General features: G+C 38.4%; 1 protein-coding gene across 1 annotated transcript; it reads left to right on the top strand.

Annotated features, from left to right (window-relative positions):
- The first annotated feature begins 593 nt into the window (after positions 1-593).
- Positions 594-27,267, top strand: LYPLAL1 (lysophospholipase like 1). The gene is made up of 5 exons (XM_066547838.1): positions 594-744; positions 4,900-4,999; positions 15,824-15,993; positions 26,295-26,410; positions 27,009-27,267. Exons 1-5 carry the CDS (start codon positions 660-662, stop codon positions 27,246-27,248), a joined length of 711 nt encoding a protein of 236 aa, XP_066403935.1. The 5' UTR covers positions 594-659; the 3' UTR covers positions 27,249-27,267.
- The last annotated feature ends 135 nt before the right edge of the window (positions 27,268-27,402 follow it).

Raw genomic sequence — 27,402 nt, 5'->3', positions numbered from 1 at the left:
TAAAAGTGCAAAAGTAAGCTCCTACTCCTTATACACTTATGGCAGTTCAGTAGAGACTTGCGAGAAGGCCAGGATAGTTGTGCTTAGACATGGATTAAGGTCGGACAAGTTGTCAAATGTCGGGGGGACCTTTTTCATGGTGCTCCTTGAAGGTTCTTCAGTCTTTGCAGCGGCTCGAAGGAGCCCCCAGTGCCACCCTCCTTCCCTCGGCTCTCCTGCAGCCAGGCCTTGCCCTTGAAGGGCTGCTCCTGGTGAGCTGCTGCCCGACACCTCCCCGCACACGTGTGCCAGGAAACCCCACAAACGCCAAAGGTTCATGTCGAAAAAGGAAATAGAGGAGTCCTGCAACTTAATTCGTATAAAGGCAGGGAGTCCACTGGGGCACACGCCCGCAGGGCTTTCTCTCTCTCAAGTGTGACACCAAAGGGGCGGATCGGTCCCTGTCACAGGACACTGCTAAATACGGCGTTCGGAGCCAGGCCGCGCTGCCTGTCAACAAGCTTTGCTAACCCAGCGCAGTGCCTGGAGTGACAAATTTCCTAGCCCGGTGCCAGGAGAGCCCGGGGTGCCTCAGCAGAGGAGCGGGGGGCGGAGACAGGGCGACAGCAGGCCCGGAACCGGCAGGGCTGGCCCGCAGGAGGAGGAGGAGAGCGCTGGGCATGGACGCGCCCGCAGCGCTGCAGCGGAGCGTGGTGTCCCCCGCGGGCAGGCACACCGCCTCCCTCATCTTCCTGCACGGCTCAGGTGCCTGCTTTCCCTCCCTTCTCTCCCGCTGCCCCTGGGGACGGGGCGCTCCCGGGAGCGGGTGAAGCGGGCGAAGCGGGCAGGGTCGGCCCCTCGGTGCTGCGGGAGGGGGGCGGCGGGGCGGGGTGGCCGCGGCGGCCGCCAGGACTGGGAAGGGCTTTGAGGTGACCCTGTCCGCGCGGCTCTGCTCTCCTCGGGCCCGCAGGGTCGAGGCGGTGGGCGGCAAAGCTGTCTGCTGGTGCCCGGAGTTCCGTGAGCACACACGCGTTCCGGGAGATCACGGAGCGTGCTCAGCGGGAAGGGGCACATCAGGATCATCACAGGCCAACTGATGGCCCTGCACAGGACACCCCGAGAGTCACACCCTGTGCCTCAGAGCACTGTCCAAAGGGTTCTTGGACTCTGTCGGGCTGCCTGCTGCTGTGACCACTGCCCTGGGGAGCGGGTTCCAGTGCCCAGCCACCCTCTGGGTGAAGAACATTTTCCTGATACCCGACATTACACTTCGTACCGTTTCCTCGAGTTCTGTTACTCTCTAAATTGCCCTTCTCAGAGAGTAGCCGCATTCGGAGAATGACTTTCGCAGTTTAAGCGTTTCTCGCTGGTTTAGAATCGGCGTGGGGCACCGTTTAAAAGCCAGTGTTCATTTATCAACAGTAATTGTTCAGAAGGGCCCTGTCCATGTCCAGACGGGCTTCATGGCCATGCTCTGCAGAGGGGAGTTACCTACACCAGTGACTGGTCTGAGAGCAGGAGGGGAACATGTGTTTTGTTGGGTTTAATTCCGTAAAAGTTGTTTCTAATGAGCTAAATAACAACAAGGTACACATGACGTGGGAAAAAAAAAGAAAATAAGAAAACCAGCAATCTTAGGTTTACTAGATCAAGGCCTTGAGAATCGATACTACTGAGCTGGCCATGTACATATGGTAACATGCTCAACACTTTCCCTGTCTTTTGCTTACTTTTGCTTTTAGCTGGTGCTTCTGTTTAGTTTAACAAAGATCTATGTCCTTACTAAATTAGTTTCTTTTTTATAATCTAGTTTAATTTTGTTTTTTAAAAAATCTGTGAGTAAAAGAATGAAAGTGAAAGAGTTTATGTGTCCAGCTCTCTTGTTAATGCTAATGCTTTAATGCTTGAGAAAATAATTTTCTGTAATGTTGGAGGAGTAAGGGAAGATTATGGTTAGAGGTTGATTCCACATGTGGTTAAAGTACTCTACAATTTTCTTTTTTTTTAATATATATTATTTTGTTCATAATGTTTGTAATGGGGTGGTTTTATTTGGTTTCTATCAGTTCCAGAATAGAATTTAAAACAGAAGTCATCACAGGGCTGTTGCTGTGGGCTGGCCTGTAAACCCGAGTTGTAAACCTTTGTACAGCACTTGTGATGGAAAGTGGTGGTCAAATTGCGTGAATCCATTTTGTACATAATGCTTGCTCTAGACAAACTATAACAAGTGCAGAATGCAAATGCAAAATGGTATTGAAAAGTATTAGAACAACCCTGGTATACTATACATCAGATTTAGGTAGAGGTTCCATTTGTAGCTTGGCAGGGAGCGCAACTGGACATAGCAAGTATGTAATAGCTTTTTAGGCTGAGGATTACAACTTTGCAAGTTGTAACAAGCACAGAATCATAGGCTGGAAAAGACCTTTTAGAACATCAAGTCCAACCATTAACCAAACACTGCCCAGTCCACCACTAAACCATGTCCTTAAGTGCCACATTTACACATCTTTTAAATACCCCCAGGGATGGTGACTCAGTGACTTTCCTGGGCAGCCTGTTCCAGTGCTTGAAAGCCCTTTTGGTGAATAAGTTTTTCCTAATGTCCAGTCTACATGTTACACGTTAAATTTAAACTTTGCATAGAAAGAAAACTTGGAAATACAGCCTATATTTGAAAGGAAAGAAAGTATTGTTTTACTTAAGGAGGGAGAAGAAGATAATAGAGCTGCCATCAGTCTTTTTCACTTTGTAAACTGTCTCAAAGCAGAATCACCCATCATTTGCTTTTTTTTGTAGTGTTCAGAACATATAATGCTAAAATTTCAAAAGATCCTGAAAGACTAGCATTTCAGGAGATTTGTTGGCTTTTGTTTGATGTCACATTCTCCTCTTCTCCTCTGTCTCCTCCAAGTTCTGTTCCTAAAATCAAAATACATTATCTGAGCATACAAGTGCTCACATTTGAGTAGCATTTGGACCATGACAGTTCTTGACACAGAAGGTCATAGTTAAATTTTCTCTTTTCTCATGGACAAAGTGTATTCAATAACAATAGAGGTTTTTGAAGATCTCTGTGACGTTTAAGAGGTGGGAATAAATAATAGAATAATGATTTATCCTACATCATTAAGGAATTTGTAAAGATCTAAGTCCCAATTCTGTAATCATTTAGATAGTTGGTTGAGTTACCTCAGGGTTCATTCTGTGTAAGTATTTGCAAGGCCTAGACCTTGGCTTTCTAACTGAAAAAAAAAACCAAAACAAAAGCAGTGTATAAAGGGGAAAAAAGTGTTAGTTCAAGCCTCCTTAAGATACGTTGTTCATAAGTGAGGTGACAAGAGCCTTGAGGAAACCCTTGTGTGTCGAGAGTGTCCGAGAAGAATCAGAGGTGCTTTTGGGCATCAGATCACAGTACTTGCATAAGCAAAGTGCTTGTGGGGGTGTTTTGGGAAGCATCTAGTTAAGGAAGTAACTTTGATTTTACTGTTTAACTTAGCACACGGTAAGATTTGTGTCAGTTTTGCAGCTCTGTTTTTTATTTGTCACGTGGAGTATTTAGGTCAGAGAACAGTTAGTTCTAGTTATGGTAATTGTGCTTAACAGGAAGAAAATTGCTGGGTTTGAATCCTTCTTGCCTTCTGTTTTAATTTTGAAGATACATTAATTATGTTTGTAAATAAAAACCATCTGAATTTTGTTAGAATGCTTAAGAGCCGATTTTCTCCTTTGGGGAATTATAATAATTTTAACAATGCATTGGTATATTCATGTGGCATTGTTCAGATGAGCCCATGTAATGTCCAATAAGCCTGGCTAAGGACAGTGGTATTTTTTTTTTCTTTTGGTTTGGCCATTTTATTGAAAGGAATGGGGCAAGTTCTAAAGTCAAACCAAAAAACTTGAGCTAAAAAAATAGAGAATTTTAGCATTTTTGGTTGATAATATGTGGGAACCTCAACTTCAAGCAAGACTGAAGTCCTATGGCATGAGTGGCAGTAGTGAAATTCCAATTTGCTGAGCTGCCACTCAATTTTTTAGGTTGAACATCCTTGCTACTGTAAAATATATTCCTTGATGGACCGATTTGCTTAAGCTTGAAGTGTTGTATACACTAGTGCCTGCTCTTGGGAGGGGTGGCAGTGAAATTATGGCTGAAGATATAGTGCAGTGGTGCAAAGACAAGCTGTAGACACTGTCTGGTGTATATATGTATATTTATTTAAAAGGAGCAAATGCTATCTACAGAAGAATTCATCCTGTTTGTGGTACTTCAGTCTACAGGGGTTTTGGCCATAGGCTGTGTTGGTGAGACTGGGAAAAAAAACAGATTGGGAGTGGATCTCAACTAGTTTTCAAACAGAACTGTGTGGTTAAAGTTTCTTTAAGAGTCTCCTAGGTATTTTAGTTGAACCTATCTCTTTACAAATTGTCTTTTCCCATAAAACCTATGTGCAATGTTAGCATAATTAAATGTGAAGATCTTTTTTACTGGGTTCTGAAGTGGGTTACATAAAATTCTCTAGTAAAAGTAATTAACTTTTCTAAGGGGAGCAACAGTTATTTTACCTCACTTTTTAAGATGTTCATCAAGATTTTTGTTTACCACTTAAGCGCAAATATGGTCAACTGAAAGTAAGAGAGTAAGACGTTGTATCTGCTTGGGAGATACTTAAGTCATTAAATGTAGTAAAGTATTGATTAAACTTATGTTGTGGCATCTCTTAAGTAGTCTTTTTCTAGGAAGTTTTGAATCCATTGGAAAGGGAACTGAAGTTGTTCTAGAAAGTCCTGTTTTAGCATTTTAGTGTATTAACTTCATAATTTGAAATTAAGTCAGTCTGAAGTATATTTGATATTCTATCATTTTCTTGCTAAATGCACTGAACAATTCTTGTACTCTTCTGTGTGATACAGGTGATACTGGCCAAGGAGCAAGAGCATGGATAAAACAAATTTTGAATCAAGACATGGCATTCCAACATATAAAAGTAATTTACCCAACAGCTCCTGCCAGGTACCATTTAATATATTGTAACTGTAGGATTAAGTTCCTCTGTTCCAGTGCTATAAATAATAGCAGTTCTGGATATTAGTACAAATTGTCTTAACAATTCTTTCTTCTTTCTCATGTATATGCTTTCTGACAAAACTGAAACTCCATCATGCATTGTTGTCCAGGAACTGTGATTTTAAGTGGTTAAGACTCTAAAGGATTCCCCGAAGTCACAGCCTCTATTTGAAATTTGGGTATTGTCCTCATAGTAGCTTTCCATTTCCTTCATATAAGTAGAAGATGATCCTGCAATGTGTGTAGTAGTGGCATTAGAGAGTCATGATCCAGATCACAATCTTACCTATAATAACTCCCACATATTAACTATTAAAATATTGTTTTGTATTTAATGCCAGGTTTCAGTACTGAAGGTGGTCAGTCTTTTTGGCAAGTAGGATGTCAAAGATCCTCAGCTCCTGGAGAAAGGACTGGGAATTTGAAAATGCACATAACTTCTTGTTTGAATCCTGGCCCAACTATTTCAAAGAGAATTGAGTTCAACATTTGCTGTGAGCTCAAGTCTTATTATTAAATGACACTGTGTATTCAGTGGTAGATGGATATATAGATAAAATTTTTTTCCTGCAGGAATTTTAAAATTTATACGGTCAAACCTAGAGGGTAAAAGTTGGATACCTACCCCCATAGCTATCCAAAGGTAATATTAAATACGGAATATATAATTAATTACATATATTATGTATGTAACATATATTAAATATATAATACTAAATTTTATAATTGTTTAATTTTTCTTAATACAATTTTTTTAAGGTGTTTGTGGCTCTAAATTAGGAAAATGTTTCCTTGAAAGGTAACGGGGTTGAGTTTCTTTCTGAATTTGTGTATAAGTGTGGATGAATGCTGAATGGAAAAGGAAATTGTTACATAGGCTTTTGAGGTACAGAGGTTTCAAAGTCAGGAGAAGTTCTTGGAGGGTATAAACAAGTATAATAGCAGATTTTGTCTGGCACTTGCTATTACATGAAAAAAAAAAACCCTTTTCCTTGACCATGTATTTTTTATGGTCTACTTGGGCAGGAAAAGCAACTGAGAGATTGCAGTGAATGTACTCGCTGTGTTACAGAAAAATCAAGCCCATGAGTGGAGGCTTTTGAAGCACTGTGTTCTGGGTTAGCAGGGAGTGAATCCCAATTTCAGCCTGATGACAGGCTGAAGTGATGCTAGAGTTATCAGTGGCACATCACACACACTGAGTGGCTCCACTGCTTCCCTCCCAGCACAGCAGGTACTGGGGAAATGCAGGAGGAGCTGCTCCCCTGGAAAATTATTTTTTTCCCTTCTGCTATATGCAGCCAGAGCACCTCAGACCACATCTGGTGGGCCAGTGCTTGACTTTTCCATCCCACTGCACTTCTGAGGTCCAGTCCTTTTCTTATTTATTCTGGTTTCTTTGGGTAACTACAGAGCTAAATGATGTATGAATGATTAACCAGCAACATCTCCTGACTCAAATGAAGGAATTTGTTTTTGTCTTATGACTTCGAATTTCAGTACTTTGCTAAACAGATGGGAAGATTCTGTTGTTATTAAAAAATGTGAATAAACAGTTTATTTCACTCTCTTCTTTTTTAAGTTGAGGTTATTCTTGTTCTTTTCTAGAGCAGGTAGAGTCATGCATGAGCTGATTAAATGGCTTTTAGCAAAACAGAAAAGTTGTATATTCAAATATAAAATACCCACACTGTCTTTAACTGGCAAAGCACTCTTGTGTATAGCCCTTTGTTGCTGATGAACAGCCCTAGCTGACACAGTAAAATAAAACAGATGCTCCTAAAGCAGCTTGCCACTGTTTGCAGCAGGGCTGAAGTTTGTGATGATACATGTCATTGGTTGAAACCAAAATAACGAAACATTTACGGACCTATTTCATATTGTTTTGGTATTCAAGAACAAACCACATTATGCTTTTTTGAAACAGTTTTGTAACAGTTGTCTTCCTTTCTTTCACAGAAAGTAAAAGCAAGGCCTAGACCTTCCCAACTTGAATGGCTGACATTAAAGTAATTAAACTTGAGTACATATCTTGGTTTTATTTGTGTGTATATTTATATGTGTATATATTTTGATAAGAATTCAAAATGTTTCTGGTAGCAGGGGTGGAATTCAGCATCCTTGTTAATGAGACCTATAGCTGGGTGGTTATGGACATACAGATCTGCTGAGAAGATTCTGAAACCAGGTTCTTTGCCCACCCAGAGGCTGAGGAATGTGCTGGCTGAAAGTCAGGCTGCTGAGAGAGAGCCTCCGTGGGTCTCTAACCTGCCACTGCACTGTCAGTGCAAAACTTGCCTGCAGGTTCTTGTGCTGATGATGAAATCAAAGAAAAGCTTGAAGCTTGGCAACACCCTCCTAGGATTGGCTGATGTGCTCTTCTGGCAAAATATTGTTAATGTGGATGTGCTTCGTACTCTGAGCTCCTGTCTTTTCTGGGATAACTACTTTGCACATGCACAGTGAATGTTCTCTGTCAAAGTAGCTATGCCAGTAAAAGCCTGATGATATAACTGCAAAGCTGGGGGCTTTGGCAGGATAAACTGCAGGTCAGGAATACCTCTTCACATTTTTGATGGAAATTAATAGATCCATAGATATACATTCTTCACGTCTGTTCCAACAGAGTTTTGTAAAGCAGTGGAATTCACATTTTTCAACGCAACATTGATTTTTTTTTTTTTTTTTTGTGGAGGATGGATTTGGGTTATACTTATGTTTTGTTTAGATTTTATCCCAGGTGCTGAAACATGCATATTTTTCATTTGTACAGCATCAGAGGTTTAGACATGTTTTGATTCAAGAGTCAATGTATTTGAAAATTATTTTGAAAAACCAGTCCAGCATATAATCAGGAAGAATTCTGAAATATGTCCTTTGGCTTCACTAGCATTGATTTCGGCAAACAGTGAAGAAGATTATGGGTAAAAGCAATGGAATTTAACTGAACTAGATTTTATAAAACTGTTTTTTACTCTTCTCTATAGGTATCTGTAAAAAGTCACACTTCTTTTTTTAAAAGAGATTTACTTTAATAATTTTTGTTTGATATTCAGGGTTTGTGCAGAGAGCAATCACCTGATGCTCCCTGGACAGGCAATGTTTACAGCATTTTGTCTCACTTATTCCCCATCACATTGAAAAGTGCAGTGAGTCTCATATTTGGTTGTTTCTTGAGCAAAAATAACAGAATGTGGATAGTGAAATTTACAGTTAAAAACGAAAAACTTATAAAAATACTAAATAAATCACATATGGTAAAAAGCATGCTTAGATAAAAATGGAAAAAATATGTGGATTCCAAGACTTGATGTGATGTAGTGAGAGTACTGACACCTGAGTTTGGAATATGTTTGGAAATTAGGTGCATTTACCTGGGGTATGCAAATTTTGCTTTACAAATTAAAAGTTTTACACATTGCTTGGAGGTTTAGGTTTTGGTTTTTTTTTTCTGTAATATACTGAGATACTTAAAAATTAGCAGAGAACTTGTTTTAACTGTGTCTAGCTTTCTGTCAAGATTAGCGCTTCTGCACATAGATTAAACTTGTTAAACACAACAGAATTCTATTTTCTCTCCATTGTAATGCTAATATATATCTTTAAAAAAAAAAACCCCAAGCTCAAATTGGAGCTCTAGTAGCTGATGCAACCCCTAAAGCCACGTCTATACTAATAGTTTTAAAGGAAAGGGTTTCCTTTTTCCCTTTTTATTTGGGTCAGGATGCCTACAACTTTAAATACTGTTTCAGCTGCTACAATTGTGACTTAAACATTAGGTTTCTATTGAGTTTCTAAATCAGAACTGAATACCACCCAATTTAAACTTTTTTTTTTTTTTTAATAGAAAGTGATAGTTTAAATTGGCATTGCAGGAGCTAACGTGGTAAATCTAAAACCATTTAGGCTCTGCTTGTTTTAATACATATACCTTGCCTTCTATAGTTCCCTGAAAAAATCTAGGCCAAATATTCTTTGCATTGTCTTGCATTCCATTCTGACAGTTCTTCTCTTTTGCAAATCAGAAAATCAACTATAAACTATAATAACTACTTTGGCTATTTTATGGATCTTTTTGACATTCACCCAACAAACCTTTCTGTGGGATGTAAGTCTCTGTGCAGAACTTGTTCTCTGGGGTGTGAGGACCCCAATGTATTCTAATTTTCATTATCCTTGTGTGGCTGGTAAGGACTAAAAGGCCCATCTTTTCTCCTAAATTCACATCTTTGCTCAGCTTATGGGTGGAAATGAGCTTCATCTCACCACAGTCCCCATCTGGCTCTATCACAAAACCACCAGACAGTTTGGCACCACTCAGCTCCTCTGGCAGCCTCTGCCTGTGAGAGGCCTCGGATTGGAAAAGCAGCAGGGGTACTGCAGCTTGGACTTGAGATGGATTGGAGGGGAGCGTGCACAGTGCCTATCATACTGTTTTTGGCTCAAGCAAATGTTATTAATCCTTGACTTTTGTAAGCCCTAACCTCATTCATAAATTTAACACAAAGGAGTCTTTTTTAAAGGTGGGAGCTTAAGGGAGAAATGGGAAAGGTTTGGGTTGGTATCATGGGGTGGTTCTTTCATCTCCTTTAAGTAGAAATTCAACGTGTTCTGCATAATAATGCTTGAAGTATGCTTGCATAAGCTTTGTATTTTCCTTTTATTTCTGGTCTGGAACTAGGTGAGGCAAACTGCATATATCTAATGCTCACATCAGATGCTAAATAGCACATGGGATGCACTAAACACTTGTCAGAGATAACTGAACTCATGCTTTGGAAAAACAAATTAGAACACGATAGAAGTAATCTTGGATTTGTAATCCCTTTTACTGCATTGTGCTCTTAGGCATCCTTCATCTTGTTTTTCTTCTCTCAACCCTTTTCCAGTACAGAAGAATTGGAGACAGTCGTTTTTATATCATCCTTCTTGCAAGCAGTTGTGGATTTCTAAGTTATGTGCCATTCTGTGCTCTTGCTTTACAGTCTTTTCAAAGGTTTCTGTGCTTAGCTAGTGTCATTCATCCATCCTCAGTGTTGTTTGCCACCAGCTTGTGAGAGATGCCACTTTGAATCCCAGATCGCCTTTCAGACCCTGTAATGGAGAACTGATGCAGATTGGACCCTGGTTAGCCTCTTGCCACTTTGTTTCAGTGAATTTGTAAGGCAGCCACTATTGGTTGCTGAGGAACTGGCAATGTGTATTAAAGGTCTTTTATGGTTTTTTCAACCATAAAATTATTGCTGTTCTCTGATTAGTACCAATGCCCAGAATTTACACCATTCTCTCCAAAAGAAAAAATCCTCCAAACAACAAAACCAACCCAGCAAACCCACAAAAACAAAGAAACAGAAACAAACTTAATTTCTCCCGCTGAGTTTTATGCCAGACTCTATTGCAGCTCCCTTTGTCTTGAATGAATAAGATTTGTCTCAAGTAACAAACGCTGTCAGCATAGTATTTCTTCAGGTAACCGTTGTGTACCGGCTCAGTCAGCTCTCATTTCAGACAATGTGCATCCAGAACAACTCTATCAAAAGCATTTGCATGTGGTTGAGTGAACAGGCACAGCCTTTTCTGGAGAACAGCCAAGATTGCTCCTCATGGAGATGACTCTTGCCTTCCTTTTGGTAATTTTTTTTTTTTAAAGTATAGTTCTAAGTTAAAGCTGCTTGAATTTTGGACACATCATATGCTCTGTTACCCTACCACAAAGTTTCATTTTTAAGATATGCTGACCCTCAGTTTCAACACAAGATGTACCTTGGACTAGAGTTTCTGATTTATACTTCTTATTTGACTAGCTGGATTCTCTGCTTTCCTCCCCATTTCTTTTAAAATTTGCTTTCTGCTTCAAGCAGACAGTGGGAATTAAAAATCATATTTTGGACCTAAATTTTCTGTTGAAATGTAATACTGAAATTCAGCAGTGACATTATGCTATGAGAGAATTTGGGATTAGGGAGTAATATGCTTTCATTCAAAAGACCTGCCATCACTTTAAGAGAGTCAAGACTTGCTTCTAGAACCACTCAATATTTTGAATTGGAAGGGACTTTCAAGGTCATCTAGTTCAATGCCCCCTAACAATAAGCAGGGACATGTTCAACTAGATCATGTGGCTTGAAATCCCATCCAGCCCTTCCTAAAATGTTTCCAGGGGTTGGATATCTGCCACCTCTATTCAACCTGTGTTGGTGTTTCAGCATCCTTGTTGTAAAAACCAGTCTTCCTTATATCTTGTCTAAATCCAACCAATTTAAATTGAAAGTCATTCCCACTTTGCCTGTTGCAGCAGGTCCCACTAAAAGGTGTGTTCTCATCTTCTTATAGGTCCCTTTAAGTACTGGAAGGCTTCAATAAGATCTCCCTGGAGCTTTATCTCCTTCAGGCTGAACAAACCCAACTCTCTCAGCCTTTCTTTGCGGGAAAAGGTGATTTGATCATTTCTGTGGCCCTCCTCTGGACCTGCTCCAACAGGTCCGTGTCTTTCCTGTTCTGAGGATTCCAAGACTGGATGTAGTTCTCCAGCTGGAGTCTCAGCAGAACAATGTGGAACTACTGTGGTAGTGTGTCCTGTAGATTTTTCAGAGGGATGCATGGTCCTCTGAAAGATAACATTGCAATTTTAGAGGCCCTACCTCCTAACTGAGAGGAGATGGGTTTGGGAAGCAGGAAAAATCGAGGATTTCAGTAATTTTTTATCTTTCTTAGTCTTTATTTCAATCTTGAAGCCCAACTTCACTATAAATTTCCAGTTCTGTCTGGCATTTTGGGAAGTTCTGTCTGGAAGCCTGTAAGCCAGCACCAGAGGTCTGGGTTTATGTGTCTGCTAATGCAGAATGATCATAGTGCTGAGCATGAAGGCAGTGATACAATCATGCATCAGGAGAAAGAGTTGGGGGAAGAATACTTGCCATTTTTCAATGAGCTGTCTCATTTAAAGCAGCTAGAACTGCTGGCTTGTCTTCTAACTTAAAATGTTGGATAGGGACAGTGATTTATTGGGTAATGAACGAAACCACCTGTAGTTTTATGTGAATCACTATGCTAACAGCATCATTTTGGAGATGGAATTTGCCGTGGTTTGAGATCTGAATTTGAACCTTGTGTAGCATCATTGGGTTGCTCTCCACTTCTGTTAAGATAATTTCAGACTAGCTGGCACAATTCTAAACATGAGTAAGAAGGTCTAGAGGATATATTTGTGCTTCAGAAAGGTGGAGATAAATGGTGTTGCTGCTACCTACTTTTCATCGTGTTTTTTTTTATTACTACAGAACTCAGGTTAGCAGAAGCTGATCTATCTTGAATTTGTAAAATCTGTAATGATATGTATTGCTTTGAAACTTTGCAGTGAGGTCAACAGTGAAAATTACTTCTGTCTGAGATGGAAAGGATGATAAGTACTTGCAAAGATATTACAGGATATGTTTTCCTTTTTTAGACATTGAAGTGTTGTGTAGGATCTTCTTGAGACTGCACTCTCATGCAAGAGGTGTATTAATCTACAACAACACCCTTACAAATAGGAGCTATAAAGTAATCAGAAAACATGATTTAGAGTTATTGGGGGTGTTGGGAAGCATTTTAAAGATTCTAATCCTCCTAATACTCTAATCATTCTAATCCTGCAGTTTCTTAAACAATGTTTGATACTAGCCGTGTCTCCTTTGCTGACCATGCTCCTAACATTTAAATGTTAAGAAAGAAATTCATACAAATTGAACTTTCGTTCAAGTGTGTCTTAAAAATGGATACAAGTTTGGAAGCTTGATCTACACAGAGAGAGGATTCTTGATTCTTATTTTCTTATATGGATTTGAATCTTGTATGTGCTTCAGAACAAGCAAAACATACTCACACACAGCCCTTAAAACCAAATAAGAAAAAATGTCCACACAGCTTGGGGGACTCTGTATTTTCATTTCCACTTTCAACAGTCCACAGTTTTAGGGACAGAGCTTTATTTCTAGTATTATTTTTAAAAGAGAATAAAGAAAGTGAGGCACAGATGGACTGATGGTATGAGTTTTAATTAAACTTAGAAAGCAAAAACAATTCCAAACTTAAAGCTGATTATTTGGTCTGACATTGTCCTTAACTGACCACGTTGGTCTTGTTGGATGGAGTTTCCACTGCACTCTTTATTTTTTTTTTGCTTTTGTATATTTCAGTCCAGCTGCTCATGTCACTGTAACATAGGGAATTTTATTTTTTTGTGGTTTAATTGTATGAAAAAATTTGGTGCTGTATTCTTGGAGCTGTACAGATGGTTCCATGCCAAACATATTTGTTTACCATGGTAATGTCTGAGTTGTAGTGTGCCAGCTAATAAAGGAATTATTTAAAGAAAAAGGTGAATGACTAAAACAGATGTGCCAGTTGGGTGAACCACTAAAAGAATCTTACTTCTCAGCTTTATGTAAAGGTTATTTTTAATGCATTTCTGAGAAATCAAGAGTGCTCGCAAGGATGTTTTTGGGGCTGACAGCTACTTGTCTGTTTGCTTGGGGGTCTTTTTCTGTGGTCTTGAAAGATGTTGGTCTTTCCTCTATCTTATGAAGAATTAACAAAAACAGGAGGTAGAAGTCCTGAGTTTCAACATCTGATCAAGTATTACAATCTCATGATGAATTTTGATCTATTTTAAATGTCATGAGCTTGTAATTTAGTTGTGGGGAAACATGTTTTAATATTTATGGAATGTAAAAGTAAATTGCTGTAATGCAGTATATATATGTATCTATGTTCCATAAAAATCCTGGAGGTTAACCTGCTGTAATAATAAATCCAGGTCAACATGCTGTAGTAATACTAAAACCTTTCATATCTTTTCTTACACAGATATTAGGTACCCTGATTTTACTAGAAAATGAAGCACTCTGCTACTAAACATTTTAACCAGGATTGATCTAAAAGTGTTTGAGAGAAGCTAAAATAATGGATTAAATGCTGTTTACCCAGGCATTTCATCTGTTTTATGTCACATTGTCCAAGTGACTTCCAGAAACTCCATTGATTCTGCTCTTGATAGATTTCACTGGAAGGTCTGCTCTTAGAAATGTGACTTTTGTGAATTAGATATTTGTAATCTTATTTCTTAGGTGTTGATCAATTCATTTCTGGAGACAGAATTCTGAAGAAAAGACAATCAAGAAAGCAAATAATTTTAATATTATTTTTTAAACACAGCTTTAAGTTGCTGGGTATACAAGATTTTTCCACTGAATTTCCTTTAATTTTGGAGTTAGCTTTTTAATAGGTAAGGGCTACCTTGAAAACGAATAGCTCAATTTTTAAAATTCTGGTGCTTGAGTATACAGTTTGTTTTGAATTAAAGAAATGAGGGATTACTTAAGGCACTTGACCACATACTGTATGGTACTTTCAATAACAGTACATTTTAGGTACCTTGAAGCTCTGCTGAAAAAGATGAACCTGTAGTGTTTCTGTTTGTAGCTACCTGTTGCTGTTTGTTGCCTCTTTCAGTATATTTTTCTTATCAATTTTTAAGTCATGGCTTTTTTTTTTGTGTTCATGACAACAGGCAGAAGAAAACCCATGTTCTCTCGTTTTTACTTTTATGACTGAATAGTCCAAATAGTATTATCTTGAACACTCATCCTAGTGGCAGTACTGGTTTTGAAATAGCTGTTTGCATATGTGAGGCCTCCCTGGTGTTAATAAAGGCAGAATTTGTTCCTTCATTAAGATAACTGAATTAGTGGCTTCCTCATTTTAGGTTAGTTGTGGCTTTGTTTAATCCTAGCATTGAAAAAATTCCAGAGACAGCACGGAAGTCAACTTTAGCATTTTCAGTGTGTTCACATCCAGAAATGTATCAAAAACTGTCTGTTTTGTGGATAGTGATTGTAATCTGATCCAAGCTTAAGTAAAAGTGAAGAATTTGCCCTGGTTGAACATAGCAAATAAGGGTTTCAAGGGGCTTTGTTTGAGATGATCGATCTCATAGCAGTATGTTTTGTAATATATTGTAGAGCCATTGCAAGGCAATTAGATCACCTTTCTTGGGATTTCAGGGCTCTATTAATCATCTTTATTTAAAACCAAAGAAAAGGCTTCTTTGAATTGAAGGTTTCTTGATTATCTAGGATTTGGGCAGCCTGTTGAAGCACTTAAAATAACATTCTGACTACAAAGTATTATGGTGAGGAGTATCATAACTCTTGCTTGTGCACCAGTCCAGTAAGCACATGGCATTTCTTTCAGTTATGTTTATGAGATACCTGCCCCATTAAGATGAGGATGGCTGTATTTATTTGACAGAAAGAAAAATTGGCAGGTTTTTTTTAATACCTAGAGGTTCATAATACCCATCCCCTGTCAGTTTTGTCAAGAATTAGGCAATTGAATTACATAAAGTTAGCTCTTGCAAAGCTGTCTTCTTTAGAAGTTACTTCAGTTTATCGTATTCCAGCATGGATTTCAACCCTAACTTTGTTTAGGATTAAGAATTTCTTGACAGGTTTAAGATTTAAAATGTTTAGCTGACCTAACCAACCTTAATACTGAACTGGCTGAAAATTGCATTTACATAGCTTCCAAATGTTGGCTTCATTCTTGAAGGACCATGAATTCAATGCAAGGAAATGCAATGTGGCTGGATGTAAATGGAGTTAGACCTCAAAGAGGTTTATTCTCTCCTTTGCTGGAGATACACTGATTTTTTTTTTATTTAATACATATGACAAGGCATTTGATCCTGTGCTTGGTTAATCTTTGTTTTCTTTTGTTCCACCACTCTAGGCCATATACACCCATGAAAGGAGCCTTTTCCAATGTGTGGTTTGACAGGTATAAGATCTGTAATGACTGTCCTGAACACATTGAAAGCATTGATTCCATGTGCCGGGGCCTTACAGACCTGATCAATGATGAGGTTAAGAATGGCATTGCCAAGAGCAGGATCCTCATAGGTAAGAGATATATTTATAATGTGTGTATTCTAATAGTTTTTTAATGGTTAAGAGATTAACTTCTTTGAATTTGCTCTATCCTGAAGGGTCATGATCATGGCTTGAAACTGCTGAACAGCCTTTTCAGTAGCCTATCCTCAGCAATATTGAATCCGTATTTAAACCCATATCAGGTGGAGAATGGGGCTAACTGTAAGCAGTATCCTCAAAATGTAAAACTGTTTTTATTTGCAGCAGTCATTTGTAATCATTATTTAAAATAGAGTGGGCAGTGATTTACTTTGAGAAGTAGATAGTTTTACTATTTCCTTTAAGCCCTTTTCAAGGATGGAAAAGTACACTTTCCAAAAATGACGTGCATTTTGGAGAATGGAGTTGTAGCATATAAATAATCATGAACTTTTCCTTACTGCTCTAATAATTTTGGGATAAATTAATTCATGCAGGAAAAATGTGTATGTTACATAGCACTAAAGGTTGACACTTGATAACAAATGAAGTATTAGCTGTAATAGTTCATATGTGTCTATCTTTATTTCTCTGTTCACAAATTTCCAGTGACTTTCACAGTACTTCAGTGAAATAGATGGTGAGATATTGAGGCACAGGAGTTGAGGGTGATGAAATAGCCTGTGGCAGAGAGGGAATGAGAATTCACAAGTCCATGGATCCTTGTCCCATCTCTAGACCACAAACTATTTCGGGTTGAGGAAAAAACTCTTAAAGTGGGATCTTATGTCCAGCTAAGTCATGCCATCAAAATCTTGTGTGGTCAAGCCACTACCATTCAGCCTGGTGTGTTTTCCTGGTCTAGCCCCATGTTGCTCTGTGAAGGCCTGTGATTCCTTTCCCTTCCTGGCTCATTGCACTGGCTGCATTGTTTTGGATGGCTGTCAGCAGAGTCCTTATGATGTGTCTTTCCTGTGTTGTTATACCTGCTGGCTTGGAAGCAGCTGGAGAAGTGCAGGTGCTTTGCTGTTGAGTGAGCTGAGAGATGCTCTATGTACTGATCCAGTGTGCTACTAGGCTGTTTTCCTTTCCTCTGTGGCCTTCAAAATTGGAAATAGCCAGACTGCAAAGTATGAATGTTGTTTTCCAAGTCATAAGCAGAGTAAGGAAGTTGGCATGCACTGAGTGTTTCATCCCGTAGATTCTTTGGAAGTCCCCGTCTCTGTGTGTTTGCATTCCTCACATATAAATCAGAAATAACTGTACTTGTTTTGTCACTCTGGAGAGCTCTGCTTCCCCACCTGACAGAGACTACAAGCCTACATCCTCGTGGTTCAGTCCAATATTTATGCAAGAAGCAAAATAAGGAAGCCCTGAGTTACTTCGTCCGAAGTACAGAAGGGGACTCATGCAGATGCATAAGGAACTTGGTAGTGGAAAGTTGTATCACTTGTGGCTGTACAAGATTAAGTGTTCTTCCACAAGAACTTTGTGCCTTTTCTGTGCTATTTTTGATTAACCAGTGTGTGATGCAGCGAAGAGTGAAACTTAAGAGATCCTCTAAGGTCCTATGCATCAAGGTGACATTAAATGTCCTAGGACTTTGTGCAAATAATTGCCCATCTTCTGGCATTCTTTCTTACAGGAAACTAGGACTTTTGTAAAGGTCCTCTGCAGATTTATAGTATTCAGCCTGAAGAATAGAAGGCTCTGGGGAGATTTTGTAGCACTTGCTAATACCTAAAGGGTCCCATATGAAAGCTGAGGAGGGAGTTTTTACAAGGCCATGTAATGATAGGACAGGATGAAATGGCTTTAGACTGAAAGAGGGTAGGTTTAGATTAGGTATTAAAAAGAAATTTGTTACTTTGAGGGTGGTAACACACTGGAATATATTTCCCAGAGAAGCTGGGGATGTCCATCCCTGGAAGTGTTGAAGGCCAGGTTGGATGGGGCCCTGAGGAACCTGGTCTAATGGAAGGACTTCCTGCCCATGGCAGGGGGTTTGAACCAAATGATCTTTAGAATTTCTTCCAACCCAAACCATTCTGTGATTTTTTGATCAAAAGAAAATATGAGGCCAAGTCAGTATGTCTGCACCATAGTGTAATGTCCACTCAAAAAGGAGAAATGTGCAGCCTGAAATTTTTCTGAGTTTAGAAGATGGGTGTACAGGTGATAAGGGAAGATTTGGTTACTTGCTTAGAATGTCAGATAACTAAGTTCTGTCAGATCTTTTTAGATTTCTCTTGGAAAATGTCAGGAATATCCATCTGAATTGGTTGGTACAATAAGATGAGGCCTAAGGTAACAGATGGATTTGTCACTGCTGGTACCATGGAGTTGGAGGAGGCAGCCTTTGTGAGGTAAAGGGAAAAAATAAGGCATTTATAGCAGAGGAAGCCTGGGTGAAACAGGGTGAAATTTTGCTATGAATTCATAGTGCATTCAGTGTTGTTGAGTCATATTGGAGATCCATAATGGTACATATCTTTTTATGGAAAGCAGAGATAAAATAGTTGAGAGAAGCAACTGGAGACCCTGGGAGTCTGTGAAGAACAGTGGGGGCCTTTTTGGGTAGAGTCACAGAAACCAAAGAGCAGAGCAGTCATATGAAGGTATTCACAGGGAATTAAATGCTCCTTAAAGGGTTAAGGAGAATTGGGTTAAGTGACCATTTTGTAGTAAGTGGGAGTTTTAATGACTGGAAAGAAAACAAAATGAGTATGAGGAGCATAACAAGATTGAAGGTTATGGTTTTATATGGAATAGAGGACTAGAAATTACAGGCTGAGGGTGAGTGTCAGATATTGTTGGATGAGGGTGAGCGAGGTGTTAGGCAAGCAGGAAGGTGAGCAGAGGCTGACAGCTCAGAGGTGTGGGATAAGAAGGCAAGATCTGAGAGAGCACTGTGCAAAGGTGAGCGAGTGGGAAGAGACGGGGAGCAGCAGTGGGCTCTCAAACATGGAAAATGAGAAACCCAGCACCTGGTGTTCTGGAGGATGATTCCCCTTCTTGAGCCATTCAGACTTTCCACAAAGCTCAAGATAGTGGGACAGTATGAGCATTTTCTCTGAAAGAAATTGTAGCCTGCATTGTTTGCTTCGGTACCTCTGAAATTCTCAAGTGACTGCTTGCAGATCAGAACTCTAAAGCTGAGGATGGAGTCCAGGTTGTACAGTGCCACTCCTCTCTTCCTTATCAAGGAAAATGCTGGTGCAGCCTTGCTTTTAACAGCTGCTCTATGAATCTACTTCTAAAGAAATAAATTACTTAGATTGCTGGATCTAAAGGAAATCTTATTTTTAAAACATCCGTATTAATTTTGTGACATGGCTTATCTACCCATTCTTATCTCCTAACGGTTTCATTAGTTGCTTTCCTTTTAACACAAGTCTTTTGAAGAAAGTAGACTTCTGATTAAGTTTTATTTCCCCTGACCTTGGAGGAGGAAGGAAGTGAGACTAGCAGCAATACATAATTATTCCAAAAAATAATTATATCATCCCCAGAATTTGTTAATGGCACTTAGTTTTTAGCCAGACATTCTTATTGAGTTACTCTTACTGATCTTCCTGGCTAAAGCACTTTTTGTAAATAGTCCTGTAAGTAGGTTTGTATTGACTTTGGAGATAAAAGAGTGTTATAAATTTAGTCAAATTTTGACACTTGGAGCTTTGATATTATCCTTTCTTTAAAAACAGGATGTATTTCTTCTTTATAAATGCCTGAATTCATTCCTAACTTGGCCAAACAAGCCACAATTTAAAATGTGGGACAATAATTTCTTTTTCTATCTAAAGCTAAGTTGGTTTTTCAGGTGGTCTTGCTTTTGTTTTTTGTTTTTTTTCTGGTTGTTCCTTTGTTTTGGGTTTTTTTAACTGCTTCCGTAGTGACAGTGCCCTGTAAAATAAGTCCACTTCAGTGAAAACTGTTTGAGATTTCAACAATATTATTCGAGAATATGTTAGAAGCTCTTGAAAGAAATGGCACTCTTGTTTTTTGAGCATTTTGATAGGGCTTACTGTAGTCAACTACACTTGGGTGAAAGGCAGTCCTTTTGCTCTTTTTTTGTTCTTAATTTAGCACTGCTTTCCTGCTTTCACAGGTCACTTTTTGTGTAGTGCAGAAGTGCTGATCCAAGCACGTTGGTCTCTGCCACCTGTAGTCACTCATGTAAGCAGCCAGTGAAAATAAACTTTCCATAACAGTCCTGTAAATTTGACTAAATGCCAAAAAACACATGCATGATTCCTGACCCCTTGTGCTGTAACAATAACACAAGACACACAACCACTTTTTGTTTATTGCTAGACTTCTTACATAGCTACTGAACCACGGTGGAAGAAACATGAAAGCTCTGTGCTTCTTGTAAATATTAGCATTTCCTTCTCTCTCAGTGTGTGTGAGAATGGGATGGGGGGGAAATATCTTGGCTTTGACGCCCCAGAGAACAGATTCTATAAATATGTGGAGATAAAAACTTCCAACAATAAGTTGTTGAAGTGTTGGGCCATCTATTTCACCCACAATCTTGGCACTTTATGCTTTTGGCTTCTGAGCCTTTTGCTGTCACTAATCCTATCTTGTGTCTTCTGTCTTTATTAGGAGGACATTGTCTTCCATTCAGAGGTACTTACTGCCTTGTTCTTACAGAGGAAATTTATGGGTTTATTTTGCTATTTCTCTGCAATTCAAATGAGATTTCTCTTTCTGTACCTCCCATTACATGGCTTTGTGGTTTCTCTAAATTGTGCCTGAGATGCTGGGCTGAAAGCAGTACTATTAGTCCATCAGCCCCATAATACCTGCAACATTTTATTAATTTTCAGTGCATCAGTGTAAATTTGCCTTGCATTTATACTTTGGGGTAAATTTTGGTCCTCTTAGTTTTGGGGGGGTTTTTTGTATCTGAACTGACCATATGTCTCTTTTGGATCTCTGCTAGTCTTGCTCACACATCAGGAAGTAAAAAGAGACATTAACAAATTAATCTTTGTTTCCTTTGTAAGTCTTTTGGTAGGAGGTACAATGCTCATTTTAACCAAGACTAGACCATTACTTGTTACTTTGTTTCCCAACATGTGATGGTGTCAATATTAATGTATCTAAAGACTCTGAATGATGACACATTCCCAGTATGGTGAATGACAGTTTAGCAAATGATAGTGAAGATTAGGAGTAAATGAGACTCACAGAAGTAAACTAATAAAATCATTCAAAAATAATTCAATCATGATAGTGTTGTTGCATATAAGATTATGACTTCGGTAAGAAAATAATTATATATAATCAAGTTCTGATCTTTTAAACCTAACTAAGAACTCTGTTGAAGATATGTCCTTACTCATCTTTAATAAATACCTGAATACAGTGCAAAATTTAATGGATGGATGGATGGATAGATGGATGGATGGATGGATGGATGGATGGATGGATGGATGGATGGATGGATGGATGGATGGATGGATGGATGGATGGATGGGTGGATGGGCTTTTAGAATGCTTGAGAGTTTCACAGACATGCCCCGGGGTACAAATTAACCTGTACTTTCTTCACAGTTGTGCCAACAGTCATAGAAAAGTGAGACTTCACAACATTTGCTATTCCGTTGTCATGTGCCAGTGCAGGCTCAGCTCTATTTAGGCAAATCCTTATCACTGCTTTTCTGAATTCTAAAAGCCCTCTGCTAACAGAAGGTTCACAGCTCTGCACAACAGCAGCTTGTTTCTGTGCATTGCTACTCTTTGCTTTAGAGAGCTACTTTCTGCTTTCCTTCTTATGATTCAGTTTAGAGTCACAAATACTGTGAGCATAAAGGACAGGTTTTTCTCTTCCTTTTTCCCATGTTTGCAGTTATGCTGACTGTAAAAATGACAGGTAAGTGTTGCAGCAGGACACTGCTGTCCTCTCTAGAAACAACCAAGACAACACACACTGGGTAAATTAAGCAAGCCATAGATTGGCAGAGTAACATCTTAATAAAAATTGATTCAAGACTTTTAATGGATTTTATTTTCCTTCCAGTGCTAAAAATTACGACCCCTTAGGTACACATGTTGGGTTCCCCTCTATTACCTGTAATAGTTGAAAATAAAATGTAACTGGTTCTGGCTTTACTGCGAGTTGATATGTTAGAAACAATAGTACACTTGTTTTTACAAGAAAGTGGTAAAAGTCATACCACTTAAATATGCATTTCAAAATGTGTTTTGACTGGTGAGAAAGTTGTGGAGCAAGTTAATTCACGTTCCTAACAAGAGCAAGTGGCTGAGCCACTCAAGGGAAGTTTCCTTTGTTCTTGTAAAGACTCTCAAGCTTGTTGCTCTTGTAAAGACTAAGTAACAACCAGAATAACAAGGCTATCAAAGGTGGAAATCATTCATTGCAGTTCTGCTGCTGTGCAAGGTTTGGGTTTGATGAAGTTTCATGAAGAGATTAAAAGGAGAAAATCACTGCTGTGAGGAAATTCACTTGAGACAAAGTGTTTGAATACTTAACACAGGAGCAGTGTTCAGGGAGTTCTGTGGAGAAGGGAGTTTGCTTTTCCACTGGCATTTGTACTCTTTGCTGATATTCATTTGTGAACACTGTTAAATGTATATAATACTTCCATTCATTGATGAAAATGGAAGGTCAAAACAGAAAGTCAGCTTCTTTGCAGATGATATGTAGAACAAGGTTGTGCTGTTACCATTAATATAAGGTAAATTACTTAGTCCCTAGGGAGAGGGAAAGTAAACTGGAATGTAACTTTAGGGAGAAATTCTTGATAATAAACTGATTAAAGCAACTCTAACTTGAAATACTAAAAAAGGAGAAATTGAGGATGAAAAATGCTGTGAGAATGGAATGAAAAGGAGGCAAGAGTATGTAATGTATTGTAATAATATCAGAACAGGCTAAGACAATTTCTGACTGTGCTGGTGTAGCCTTATATAACAGAAGAGTGTTTGTCTTGTGCAGTGCTGACACAGGCACTGTGTGCTGGAGGATTCATTTCTTGCCACTTTGTTACCAAAGCTGTACTGACAAATGGGAAGAAATACAGGAAAGATGAAAAACTACTAATACAGAGAAACTAGTGAAGAAATATTGCTTAAAACAAACACCCCAAACTGCACCCCTACACCCAAGTCCAAATCCTAATGTCATCAAAATCTGGGGTTTAGCTTCTCCTGTTCTTTTGCTCTTCAAAATTTGTGCACTAGATATAATTCATAACTGTTTTTTTTCCCCATGGCTGTGGTTTCTAGTATGGCAAGCAGCTTTGAGCACATGTTAAAGTTTTACTGAAAAGCATGAAAAAGTGATGTTTCCATAATCATTATAACAAATGGACTAAGGCGTTTTACAGTCAGGTTTGTATGATTCAGGATGCACTTGGAAATGTCAAAACTGTGTGTGCTAGAGAGCTGTTTTTTCTGTGAAGAAGACTGAACACCTAAAGAACTTCCTGAATTCAGGAATAGCTCATTGCAGCCACTAAAGTGATGCATAGGGGAGAAGGCAGTTTTTAGCATTCTCTTATATATACAGGACAGGAAATACAAAATAAATCTTTGTGTTGGATAATAAAGTTTGTCTTTTCTGAGATGCAAACACAGACATTGTTAGACAAAGTATAAAGAAACAAATAAAGCTAAAGTTTGACAGTAGGTAAATACTTGGTTTCCTGAACCCTGTATAACGTTCAAGTGTCATCATGGACCACATTGTCATTTTAGGCAAATACAAATGGGAAGCAAATTAATACAAATCAAGATCTTTTACAAAAATGAATTGGAGTTTTGTTTAAAAGGCTCCTAAGGCCATTTACAAGGAATATTTTATCACTGAAAAATGGCAACTGTGGTGAGGATTTCTGTCTCATTCAATCGGGAATAAATCCCATTTGAGAAATTCTGTTTCTGTTCACATTGTGTTACATCATCCTGTGCCTGAGATCACCCGAATTTAGTTACAGATTATATTCCAGAAAAGAATGTTTTAGTTTTAGTAAAGTATTGCATGGGAGTTTCCTTCTGATTCAAATTCTTTAATTTGGAAGTGTGGTGATTGTCTGATTTCAGCAGATCTTTCTCAGCTGTCAAGGTGAGTCACAAGCAGCTTTCTTCTTATTGCATAGGGGTGCTACCTAAAAATCAGCACTACACTGAAGCAGGTTTGAGGTCATAAATGCATCCTTGAGTGAACTTTCTCTGCAACTGGAAGTGTTTTACATAACTGAGTCTTTTGTGTGTGCTCCCCTATTAGTCTACACATAAATCTCCTTTGTGAGTCAGGGAAGTTAACACAAAGAGTTAGGTGCTTTCCTGAACTGGCATCCTGAGCATTGTTGAGCTAACCCTGTTTAGCTGTTGTGAAGCATTAATCACAGTTCTCATTAAAATAGGCATGAGGGGAAAACTGAAAGTGAGCATACTTCTAAATTTAAGACCTTCTGGCAAATTCTGAACTTCTGTGCACAGTCTTTGTGTTTCTTGAAGGTAGATTGGTCTCAAGTAGAGAAGTAGATTGGTGAAGACCTTGCAGTGTTCTGCCCACCTAGGGATGAAATGTTGCTGTGTCATTTTGATTTTATCTAACACTCCTGACACGATCTGCTTAACAATGCTGTACAGTTTATGTATTCTTCATGGTGAGATCATCTGTATACATGTACTTTTGTGTTTTGTTTACACTCTGTCATTTCATACATTGGCTTTGTGTAATATCTATACCTCCCTTTTATTTTTCCTTCATCCAAAATTTGAATTCTTTTAGAAGTTCTTGACTAAGAGTGTCTTTTATGTCTTATGTCAAACATGCACATATACTGAAATGGTTCTTTTAATTGAAAAAATAGTCTGCATCTATAAATGCTTATTCAAATTGTTGTTTTTGAAGCATTTAGCATATGGCATTTATTCAGAGATTGTTGTGGTATCAGGTGATAAACTTCAGGTATTCCCATGCAAATCAAATTCAAAGAGCTAGTTCTTTGTATTGCATTTTCTTGTAGTAGTATGAGCCACATAAAAGAACCATTACCTAATATTCTTCTAAACAGAAGGTGACTGCATTGTCAAAGACTGTTGGTGAGTAATCGCAGACAGTGTGCCAGATTGTGACTAACTGGGTACAAAATTTTAAGATTAAATCATTTACAAACTAGTAATGACTTTTCAATGCAGCTTTTCTTCCTGTAATCTGAAATGCTTTAAATGGACTTCATTTTATTTGTTGGTCAAGCATTGTCTGTATTTATTTGTAAGCAAATGCAAAATGGTCTCTTAGAGTACAAGTGCTTCTTTTGGGGTTTGGAGATGACAACATTCTTCAGAATGATCAAAAGGAAATTAAATAACTGACCATATTGTGCATAAGAAAATAAAGAAAGCTTCGCTTTATTCATTATCTGGATACAGTCAATATAATGGCCTGTGTACTGTGTCCTTGTGAAGTAATGTAGTAGTCTGGATTTCTTTCCTACTGAACAAGCATTTGTCATATAAAAATCATCCCTGAAGAATTATCTTTGGTAAGGAATTAGTGTAGTTGAAGAGACATATGGACCACAGAGGGCCATTAATTCAGACCTCCTGTTAGAGCTCAGGGGTGTACATTGCATTTGTTCCCTATTTATGATATATCCCAAGGTATAACAACAAAAATATCCTCAATGCTAGTTGAATGTGAGTGCTCATTGATTATGTAAAATAGAGATCTTTCATGTGTGAATGCTGCTAGCCTAGGGGAGAAATAACCTGAATACAAAAAGCAGTGAGAATTACCTGTTCACAGAGTTTTACTTTGTTTATGTCAGAGTATGCATGGCCACAGTGTTCAGCTACCTGATAGGGACCATATGCAAATGGCTTCTGAAGTAATGACATGATGGCATTTTTTGTCCTCTCTCAGTAATTAATCTTCAGCACTGCTTTAGCTATCCATTATCTTAATTGCATCGTGCTTTGATTTAAACCTCAAGCTATGCCACATCAGGTTCAGATTGGATGTCAGAAGGAATTTCTTCACAAAAAGGTTGTTAAACTTTTGGGATGGTCTGCCCAGGGAGGTGCTGGAGGCACTGTCCCTGGAGGTGCTCAAGAAATGACTGAATGTGGAACTTGACGCAATGGGCTACTTGACAAGGTGGTGTTGAATCATAGGTTGGGCTTTATGATCTTAGAGATCCTTTCCAACCTAAGTGACTCTGTAATTCTAAAATCTTTGTAACCTTTATGATACTCAAGATGGGTGGGTTTTTTTGTATTATGTATAAAAGAAACAAGTCTGAAGATAATAAATTGTACATTGGGTTACAAAGGCTTATAGAAAAATCTTTTTTTCTTTTGGTGCATTTTAGGAGGCTTTTCAATGGGAGGTGGAATGGCAATGCATTTGGCCTTTAGGTTTCATCAGGATCTGGCAGGAGTCTTTGCCTTGTCCAGTTTTCTGAATAAAGACTCTGCTGTTTACCAGGTGAGTGTGTAGTAGATATTATAGAAAACATGTTTAGCTACATGGAAAACATGGTGATTAAAATTCAATATACATGTTTATATGTCTGAGGCAGTTGATTCACATTCTAAACTTATATGATTTCCAGGAAATAGATAAGAAGAATATTAGGAAAGTGAGGCTTTAAGCTGTCTTTAAATAATGTTTTATTGCACTTTTTTGCACAGACAGTACAATATTAAAGTCTAGAAAGAGATTAACAAATTAAATGCTTTACTAGTTGTCCTTAATTGTTAAAGAGACTGTGTAAGCATAAGTATTCTTTTAAAATGTGTGATGCATTATAATACGAGCTCCATTTGCTGTCATGAGTTTTTTCTCTTTCTCTTATTTGGAGGGGGATATAGACCTTAAAGTAAACACTACCATTTGTCAAGAGTTACTGTATTGAAACTTGAAGGGCAGTTTTTTCCAGTATTTCCTTATTTACTTCTATAGAGATAGTACAGTATGACCCCTAAAATGTAGATCAGTAAGTGCAGTAATTGTCACCATGTAATTGTAAATATTCCTTTTAAATTTTTGGCAGTATGTCTGACAGTGTCTCCTTTCCATCTAGGCTTTGAAAAGAAATGAAAGTGCTCTTCCAGAATTATTTCAATGCCATGGAACTGCTGACGATCTAGTTCTCTACTCATGGGGTGAAGAGACCAACAAGATGTTAAAGTCTCTGGGAGTGTCAACATCACTTCACACTTTTCCGAACCTCAATCATGAGCTGAACAGAACTGAAATAGAAAAATTAAAATCCTGGATTGTAAAGAAATTGCCTGTTGAAGCACCAAAGGCTAATGAATAAATGAAGATCCAGCCTCATACTTTCTGATTTTTCATAGTTTTAAAATCATGTGTGACATATATGTGGGTGTCCCATATCCTTATATAAGCATAGCTTCAGGCAAACACTTTTATATTCTATAAAGTTCACCTAAGAGGTGAAAAAAGGGGCTGAC

This window comes from Molothrus aeneus, chromosome 3 (assembly GCF_037042795.1).
Source record: "Molothrus aeneus isolate 106 chromosome 3, BPBGC_Maene_1.0, whole genome shotgun sequence".
Classification (NCBI taxonomy): Eukaryota; Metazoa; Chordata; class Aves; order Passeriformes; family Icteridae; genus Molothrus; species Molothrus aeneus.
Note: the sequence above shows the minus strand (reverse complement) of the source record. Positions and strands in the feature narration are given on the sequence as shown.

Coding starts and splice junctions, on each gene's coding strand:
- LYPLAL1 (XM_066547838.1), top strand. CDS start 660: ATGGACGCGCCCGCAGCGCTGCAGCGGAGCGTGGTGTCCCCCGCGGGC. Junction 745..4,899: donor CATCTTCCTGCACGGCTCAG/GTGCCTGCTTTC, acceptor TGTGTGATACAG/GTGATACTGGCCAAGGAGCA. Junction 26,411..27,008: donor AAGACTCTGCTGTTTACCAG/GTGAGTGTGTAG, acceptor CTTTCCATCTAG/GCTTTGAAAAGAAATGAAAG.